The sequence below is a fragment of the Pleurodeles waltl genome, chromosome 9, assembly GCF_031143425.1.
Source record: "Pleurodeles waltl isolate 20211129_DDA chromosome 9, aPleWal1.hap1.20221129, whole genome shotgun sequence".
Classification (NCBI taxonomy): domain Eukaryota; kingdom Metazoa; phylum Chordata; class Amphibia; order Caudata; family Salamandridae; genus Pleurodeles; species Pleurodeles waltl.
The window spans coordinates 411,823,432-411,832,951 of record NC_090448.1 but is presented as its reverse complement, the minus strand read 5'-3'; the positions used below and the strand labels follow the sequence as shown (position 1 = coordinate 411,832,951).

At 44.2% G+C, this 9,520-nt stretch overlaps 1 protein-coding gene across 1 annotated transcript; it reads right to left on the bottom strand.

Moving 5' to 3' along the window:
• Positions 1-2,042: 2,042 nt before the first annotated feature.
• Positions 2,043-6,432, bottom strand: LOC138259432 (mRNA decay activator protein ZFP36L2-like). Its single transcript, XM_069207177.1, has 2 exons — positions 6,279-6,432; positions 2,043-3,296 (listed from the first exon to the last, which is right to left on the bottom strand). Exons 1-2 carry the CDS (start codon positions 6,306-6,308, stop codon positions 2,388-2,390), a joined length of 939 nt encoding a protein of 312 aa, XP_069063278.1. The 5' UTR covers positions 6,309-6,432; the 3' UTR covers positions 2,043-2,387.
• Positions 6,433-9,520: the final 3,088 nt, after the last annotated feature.

Below are 9,520 nucleotides of genomic sequence, written 5' to 3'. Positions count from 1 at the left end.
GACAAAAACTAGACCACTCCAGTCTGATAGTTATACATGTTTTGCCAAATGCTCGTTTTTCCAATTAGTTCAGTAACGGTATGCGGCAGCATGTGCAAGCCCAGCAGTATAAGCAAAGGTAGGAACGGGTGGCCTTTTCTGTAGCCTTTTACCTGCACATGCATTCACATACGCTACAGAACTAATATGGAGGTTCAGAAAGCAGTCCACGCTACACAAGGCAAAGCAATCCTTGTTTCAGAGCCCAACCAGGAACGACGACAGATCAACTGTAAGCTTGGCATCTGAGGAACAGTAGTAGAACAAACCTGTCTACCATTCAGTAGCATATCCTCACTATAGGGCTTGACTGGTAAGAACAGAGAAAACCTTGTCGCCTACCCTCTCCTAAAAGTACCAGTGACCAATTGAACTGTCTCTACAGAATCAGTCAATTTTAAATAGATGAGAAATATCCCAGACAAGCCTAGGCAAAACACCAGACACTGCCTCGTGAGCAAATACCCAACAATTTGCATACATCCTCTACCACAACCAACATTTAGCTTTCCAAATCAGAGCTAAATGGAGGTGGAGGAGCAGGGCTCTATTAGCCATGTACCCTGCAGTGCAGTCAATCCATTCAGACACCACATCAAGCTTTGCGCCAATATTTATCACCAAGTTACTGTAGAGGCACAGACTACAGGTTTGGCACTTTAGCTCCAAGTATCTGGAGGAAAAATCTTACGTATGCCATCATTCTGGATTACTGAAGTCATTCTGTTGAATCAGTGGTTACGAGTTTACCAGTGAAGCAGAACTCTGGTTTGGGCCCAGATTGTATGGGAAAATTAATACTTACCTTCTGGCTTGAGTGGGCATGGTGCAAAACTAGTTGAAAAACCATCAATTAAAGTTCCCCTAAACAGTATTTAGGCACCCCGCAAGAGGGAGTAAAAATAGACACCCAGAGGAACTCAATTGACTGACTATGCATACAACTAAATGGGATTTCCGATTTAACGTCAATCACCAAAACTGCAGCCATGAGGCATGTGTGTGCTATAGCTACTAGGTTATACAGACAAGAGGGAACCCTGTAACCCTAACCTGACCTGGGTTAAACTACCCCAAACACAAAAAATACGGTCAACAGGTAGGGATAAATTCAAACAATATTTTTAGAGACCAGTGCTCAATACTGTCCTTATGGATCAATTACTTTCCATTATTTATTCCAATTAGTTTTGTACAAGGCCAGCAGTGGCTCATCAGTGAATTGTATATATACACACACACACTTATTTACAAAACACCAACATAACCTACTTACACATACAACAACAATTTATTTTGTCTACAACTAAGACATCCTTATAAATTATACAAAATCTAAACACTGGCAAAATGCCAGAAGAGGGTTGTGCCCAACACTGTTTCTTTAATGGTGGTTACCACTACAAGATTGCGATTGTAATCCACTCGGTTGCGATGATTGAAAGTTCAAGCATCAGCAACGTTGTAAGCACACGAATTGGTGCGACCGTTCCAACCTGGACGGTGCACAAACAAATCGTGCCTCACCGAGTTTTCCAGTATTGAGGCATTCTGTTACCTTGGATAACAAATTTTGAAAAGAACGCAGTGGCGCTTGAGCAATATTGATATTAACATAAAGAGGCTCCGTTGCCCCCTGATAGTCCTGATGAGGCCTAAACGAGTCGACACACATTTTGGCGAGATTGTGTTCTCTAAGTTTTTTTTTTTTTTTTTTTTTTTTTTTAAATAAAAATAAAAAGAACTCAATATGCACTGCAAAATACCCTTAAAAAATAAATAGGTATGTGTTAGTTGCTGATATTTGAACTTTCAATCATCGCAACCGATAACTGGAATAAATAATGGAAAGTAATTGAATTTATAGCTACTAGGTTAAGCATTATTTTTTCACATGCGAGCTAAAGGCTCTTGCATCACAGCCCGCCTGATTACTAAACCAAAATATCCTATTCCCCATGTAAGCTAAATCAATGAAGACTATGAATTCAGGACACACAAAAGGTGTTTACTTTCCTTTTATTATTAAACCGTCAGTGGTCAACACAAACATGCTGGACATAATACAACATGCAACCCTAAAAGGATCATAGCAAGACGCCCAGAACAGTTAGAACTCTAAATATTAATTAAAAAATTAACTTATTTTAATTAGCACTTCCGTCTCCATAAATACACTGTACAATCATTTCAATGAGCCGGGTGCTTTTTAGCAATTAAATACAGTAAAAACTAAAATGGATATCAAAAACAAGTCAGTTAACGTAAACAGTATGCAGTTGCTGCATGGGGATTGGCTATCCTACACCAAACCCCCTGCAAGTTTGAGTGGACGCATGACAAGCATGCTACAGTTTCACAGACAAGTCACCCCAGTGCACTCCAAAGGGAGTCTCACTCCAAACTGAAGAATCAGGCTCTCGAGAGCAGTTCAAGCCCTGCAGCCTGAGTGCCAGGGGCAGCAGGAGGCTGGAGAAGGAAAAGGCGTTGTTGGCAGGGAGATCATTCAATACGGGTGAAGCCCCTCCACAGCTTAGCTCTGGGGTACCCAATGTGCTGGAAACTTCATCTGAAGCAGGTGACAGGGAGCCATCAGTGGCTGATGAGCCCACTTGGCAACTTATTGGTGGCGTCGGCAACAGTAGTGGAGACGGCAACTCTGCGTGGTCATCAGTGGTCTTGTGCAAGAAGTGGCAACGAGAGCCATAGGGGCAGACGCCCAGAGCCTCAAAGGTGCGGCATAATGTTTTGCGTGGCTTGGCATCCTCTTCCGTGGCATGTGTGAAGTGGCAACGACCGCCATAGGGGCAGCCGCCCTGGGACTGAAACATTCGACAGAGGCCAGCCCGCTTCCTGGTGCCAGGGTGTGGCGGACGAATGGGTCGAGGTGGTCGACGTTCATCAGGGCTGTGGATGAAGAGACATCGAAGGCCATAGGGGCAGAAGCCCAAGGAGTGAAAGGAGCGGCACAGCTCAGTCTTGTACTTCGGGTGCTGGCTTGGGACACGGAGTTCATGGAGGCCATGAGCAAACTGGCATCGGTCTTCATAACTACAGGTGCCACTCTCGGTGTAACGGCTACAGAGCTCAGTTTTGTACCGTAAGTACGGAGGCTGCGTGGTCAGAGTGTGGGCTGCTGGTTCAGGCACAGGAAAGAGTGAGGCAGGATTGTTGTCTCCAGTCTCTTCACCACCAGGAGGTTCCCACCCGGGAAGCACAGATGATACATAAAGCGTCAAAGCTTCAGCAGAAAAGCCCTGAAAACAAATTTAGAAGAAAGGTGAGTAGATCCATAGTACCTCTATCGCACATAAAAAACAAAACAAAAACCACAGTAAGTGTAGAATATCCAACCCACATGGAACGCACGCCCCAGCTGAGTACCCCAATGCATGTTCCTTTCCTCAGTTTAAACTTCACACATCCACCTCGAATACATAATCCTGCCACTTCTAGCATGCATTGTGCCAGTTAAGGGCATAATGAACTGTTTTTGCCCACTGCCACACCTCTTTGCAAGGTCATACTGTTTTCTCGTGCGCCGTTCACCCCAATAGCGCTCTGTTACACTTCGCCAAACTATGCTCCTTGGCATCCAGGCAGAGAATATCAAAGGGCCAGGATGCTAGTGGTGCATCCGCGGGAGACCACCTCCACTCACACTCTAGCACGATACACTGCGTCTGATCCCAGCCACTGTGGAAGAAAATAACCCACTTCTCCAACTCAGGTCATTCTAGGGACTCCACCTACTCCAAGCAGTCGAAATAGGGAGCTGAAGACGTTTAAAACCCCGCCACCCTTGCCTCAGTTACGGAAGGTTTTCTAAAGTGGACAGCAATTAGGATTAAGATCAATGGTAACGACCCCCCCAGAATTAAGTCACCACGTATATAGCCCAACGTTTATCTAAATTAACAGAGCTGGAGGGTTGCCATACCCACCACCCTAACCTTCGCACCTCACCCAAGGGTTTATTTTTTTTTTTTAATGTTGGTCGACGGGTTTCGAGCTGACATTCTGAATAAATACGTGGACCTTAGTACGGGGGGGGGGGGGGGGGGGGGGGGGGTTGGCAGTGCCAATACTTGACAAACGTGTGACAGCCAAGAGGTTCGAGGTGGCGCTACAGGTAAGCGAGTAGCAAAGACAATACATGTCCAAGTATACAATTCCACTCAGCAAAGGCAGCCTTACAAACGTGGATTTAAATCGACTAGGCCTCCGACCTGGCAATAATTGTAAACCGACATTGAAACTAGTCCCTTCTGGACGTTATGTGCGCCACTTCAGCTTTACTGGCAAGAACATTGATAGATTTCTCAAGAATGAATGTAAAAAATGGTGAGGCAATCCATGTCAGCGATTTAGCTCCAGTTTACATTTTGCTTAATCTTGCATTCTCCTAGATTGTAGCTATTTCCAGGATCGTGCGGGTTTTTTCATGGGGCATATTACTCTTGTATAGTGCATACATTGAGCCCGTCACCAGGTGTTCTTAATGGGCCACGACTCACCTCTAGAGTCGAGGCTGAAGGCAATATCAGTTTCTCAGTGGATGAGAAATGTGTTCTGAACACATGGCCTTCCAACCCTGGTCTCTGCAGTGATCACGTATTCCATCACAATTGTGATCCGGTGTGAAGGAGGTACACAGGTATCAATTTGGACGCCGCAAGAGAATAACTGCAGCGCTTAACATGCGAGTGGAGTGATGTATGTGACAGCAGGTGGGGGAGTGAAGGAGAGGAGTAAAAAGGGGATGCTGACGAGAAAAAGACGAAGTATAAGGTATTGAAATGGAAGGTGCGTGAAGAGACAAAGGGCACATGTCTAACAGATCATAACGGGAGTGAACTGAGACACTGTATAATCACTTACTACATCCGCAGGCCCCGCTAATGTTGGATTCCGTCTCAATTTCAGAACTGTAACATGTGCAACAAAATCATTGTTGTTGCTTGGTCATTTAAACTAACAACTGACAAAGTCAACATTTCTGGCGGTTTTAGGTGAACGTCAGTTATATACCTGGATGGAATTATAGAAAAGTGCAGAGGCACCAAAGTACCAGCCGAGTGGCACACTATGAACATCACAGAATTATAGTTCACGAACTTAATCTATTGACGTAATTATACAGGTCTCGCCCTTTTTATAGGTCCCCCATTTTCATTACACTTAAAGCCCTGGTTATGGAGGAATTACTACTACTTTTAGCAGCAGGAAAGAACACTTAATCTCTGAGAAAGGGTAAAATACCACGGTGAATCAAGCAGGGTCCAAAGATGTAGAACAGAAAGTAGATGCACAAAGGTTTTGGCGGAGTTACGAAGATTTTGACTGGAAGATCTCATGTTGTATGCAGGAAAGTAAATAGTACTCGGGATAGTAATTTGTAAGGATCCATGTTTTGATGAGTGGTCTTCATTTGCCTGTGGCCCAAGCAAATCATCGGCGCAACCTCAATACCTGGAGTAGCATTCCTCCCCAGTGTGTATATTCAATCTCTGCCTTATTTAACAGCTTCCATACCAGCAGTTCTCCACATCGTATAACCTACAGCCTCTCCAAACATCCCATATCTTATACGCTACTGTATGGCGACCTGTCCTTCATAGCTCCCACCTATACACCTACAGGCCCCATCCTCCAAAACGTATCATACGTCACCTCTTTCCACGTGCAAGTAGCAAAAGAAAGAAAAAGTACTAAAGGCAAGTCCTTGAGTGAGCTCTCCCTCAACTACGAGATCCCATCACCGCCCATTTTACGACCCCTAACACCCGCCTTTCAAGAAACCCGCCTTGTGTGACAGCTCTCGCTTTTACTCTATCTATCACCCGGCATGCCGGTGTCATCGGTTAAAAGAGTTACACTACAAGTCCCTGAACAAAGGCAGCAGCGTTAAAGACCGAGGACTAGAGGAAGGTAATAGCATTAGATCCTCATACAAACGTAACCCCTTAACACCATTCATATTTTGGAGACCGCCTTCGAACGCTACATGCCCAGCTCATCACAAGGATATGCGAAAATGCAGCTACAGGAGCAGGGTTAATGTCAGACCTTGATCTGAATTTTCACTGCGGCGCACGCTGGGTTCCATAGCGCTATCTCCGCGTGTATGCGCTCATAGACTACGCGATCATAGATACTGTCTCTAGAAAGTGTTAAACGGGGCGTAGAACTTCTTGGTTTCAATGCATGTTGCAACTACTTCCCCCGCCGTGTCTCACCTGGCACGCGAAACTCCCCTCCTCCTCCATGCTACAGTCCTAGAGCTCAAGATATCGTCTCACACTCCCTCCGCGAAGCTTCCTTCTTTCCTCCTCTGTTGTTGTCCCAGACTCGCGCGCGCCAAACATTTCATAGCCCTAGTGGGTGGGGCCAGAATCGCTCGCCCACCTCCAAGCTCCACACGCGGCGGGCAATTCAAAATGACCAATCAGCAGAGACAACAATGAAATTGACAGAGAGAAAGGAGTACCTCGATGCCTACTCTCAGTCAGTGAACGGTCTTCCCTATGGAGCACGGCGTGGGGAAGGATAGAGAACAGGAATGTTTCCGTGTAACCGTTCATGTTTTTAGTCCTATAGTCATTATCGAGCCGACAATACAAATGTCCCCAGGCAGCTGACGTGTGGGAAGAATGTGTTTCGGGTGGCTGGTAGGGTGACGGATTGTCCGCTACAATAAAACAATAATAATAAAAAAAAATACACAAATAGGCCATCGATATACAGCAACAATAAACGTCAGTACTCACCGAAAGAATGGCAGATGTTTATTTACTCTTATCTATGAAGGTTTCGGGAATGTCATCAGGCATTATAAGGATAACCAGTCCTTTTTTTTTAATTTGTATGCTAGTGCTTTGTCTACAAGGGCTAAAATGAAGGGGGGAAAAACAACAACAAAAAATAACATCCACCTGGATGTTAATCAGGCGTAGGGTGACCAGATGGCTCCATGTCACTGGGACACCATTTTTCTACCCTGCAGTGTGCTCTTACATACATCACTCTTATCAGGTGTTGAACTATTTGTCTCAATTATAATAAACCAAGACTACAGCTCCCAGAATGCACTAAAATATGACAAACCTTTCAAATTTATTTTATTCAGCTGAAAAGCAATACAAGGACATACAATCAGTACAATTGACACACACACGAAATAAAACAAGAATACATACAATCATCTTGATAAGATCAATATGTGTTATTTGGACTGTTAATTATTTCATAAGAGTCCAGTAACAAAATACCATCAATAATAGACAGTTTCTCCCAAGTTGTTGTATTAGAAACATGTTAGAACAACGTCTCATTTACTCACTAAATCCAGTTACCAAGCAAACTGACACATCACTCTTAGATTGGGGAACAACGTTTCTTAAACAGATAGCTCAATTGTAACAAATTGCCTTCTCTCAATTTTAGATTAGTACAGTACCTAAAAAGTAAAGGGTAGCCAAAGAAACTCCTGGCTCTCCTACGCCCAGGAGGGAGCCAAGAACCAAGGGACAAGCATCCGATGGAAATAAGAACGCGCTACTCACTATGCTCATAACTCAAACAATTGGGTATTAATCTAGCAGACATTTAAAAAAGGTTAGGTAGACCTCTGTTTGTTTCGGCCTCTCTCTCCACATGGACAACAAAAAGCGAGAGATCGCAAACACTATGGACTGCCTGGTTTCACTTCAAAATTCTGGGCGCCACTGTATAATCCATGACGCTAAATTGCTGCACAACAGAAGTATCCATTTCCTTCTGCTACCTAAATTTACTGGGCAAAGGAAAAATACATGGTCCACCATTTCAGTGGCCGCAAAACAAGAGGGGCAGAACCTATCAGCCTCATTGGGCTTTCACAGCCATTTGGCAGTAAAGGAGTGAAGTGGCAGTATCCCTAGTCGAAATTTCAAGAAAATTGACTTTGCCCCAAAAGGGTCAACCAGGTAATCTTTCAATATAAAGGATACAGTAAGAGTATTGAGTCTTGTCTGCCCAAGCAAAGTTCCATGTTTATACTCCCAATTTATACTCTTAATAAAGATTTTAGCTCTTACACAAGCCTCATTTGGAGTTGTCAACAGTCTCTAACATCCTATCTGTGTGAGGGTCGTTGTTATAGTTTTTATCCAAGTTAAATTGCTTGACCCGGGAATGCCCAGAATTTCTACAAGGCCTCTTCAATAGGAAATCAATTCTGGGGTTGCCTTAACTCTACTACAGTATAAAGTGGGTCTCAAACCTACATTTTCAGAAATCATTTTTAACCCTAAGTCAAGTCTGAGGGGAATGTGAGAAACACTCATAGGGAGAATAGTCAATGAGCGCATGAATCAGTTTTCAACCGCCACCAGAGCGGGAGTATCCCTAAAGTCCCAAAGCTCTGCACCACATAGAGCTGCCTCAAGAGCTTGAGATTGTTGAGCTGTAGCGCTGGGGAGATTGGTCGAAACTGAGATCCTCGCTGCAACTTTGCTATGCCCCCGGACTGTTGTTCCAGTTTAAGCCTTTGATGTGTAATATGGGTTTGCCAATCAAAGATCTCTTTTACAGTTCTGTTTCATCTAAGTCTGCTTCTTTGTTTCAAAGGCATATTACTGCAATTCAGACAAAATCTTTAGGGAAGGCATAAGGGATTCAACTGTCTGAGAGACATACATAGCTATCTCAGAGTTTGGGGATAAAGCAGCCTCCTGGCAGTTTGGTCAGCAAACATGTTCCTCTAGACACGTATGGCCTGTTTCCAAAAGACCTCCGCACTGTTGTGAAGGAGTCTTTGCACTTGGGGCGGAACCTCTGCAATAAGAATTCTCATTGTGGAGATTCCGGCCAGAGTACGAAGACTCCCCTATGGCTGCAGGGCCTCCGCCACAAGTGCGGAGGCCTTTTGTGAATCAAGCCCTTTGTGCTGAGAGGGCTGGTGTGCAGCACACAAAAATGGCAAATTTAGAAGACAGCATGAATGCATCAAGTAATCCTTTAACCTAAGTTTCATTCTTAATCAGAATTCCTACTGAGGTAAAAAACACTGCATCATGCAGAGCTCAAAATCCCGAGCCACTCCAAAGGCATTTTTAAGTCTGCAAATATGGTAATCTTTTGAGCAGCAAGAACACAAGCATAAGTTAATGCAATGAATTTAACTCCTTGAGTGAAGTCTGCTTGAGGGAAAGATCGACTCTCGAGTGCTTCATAATGCATATGCAGCCACTGGTGAGCCACAGTAATTTCTAAGGCAAGAACCATCGACATAATACACAAATCACAGTTTTGTATTGGTACATCAGACAGGTCAATAAGGAGGTAATTCAAATCGACAGTCACAGTGAGACAGTCACATGGTTCACCATCATGGGCAGTGGGAAGCAAGGAGGCGGAGTTCAGGACTGGACTTCGTGCAAGTGACACGGGAGGCAGTCAGTGAAATAATTCAGTACTGTAATAATCTTGCCATAGACAA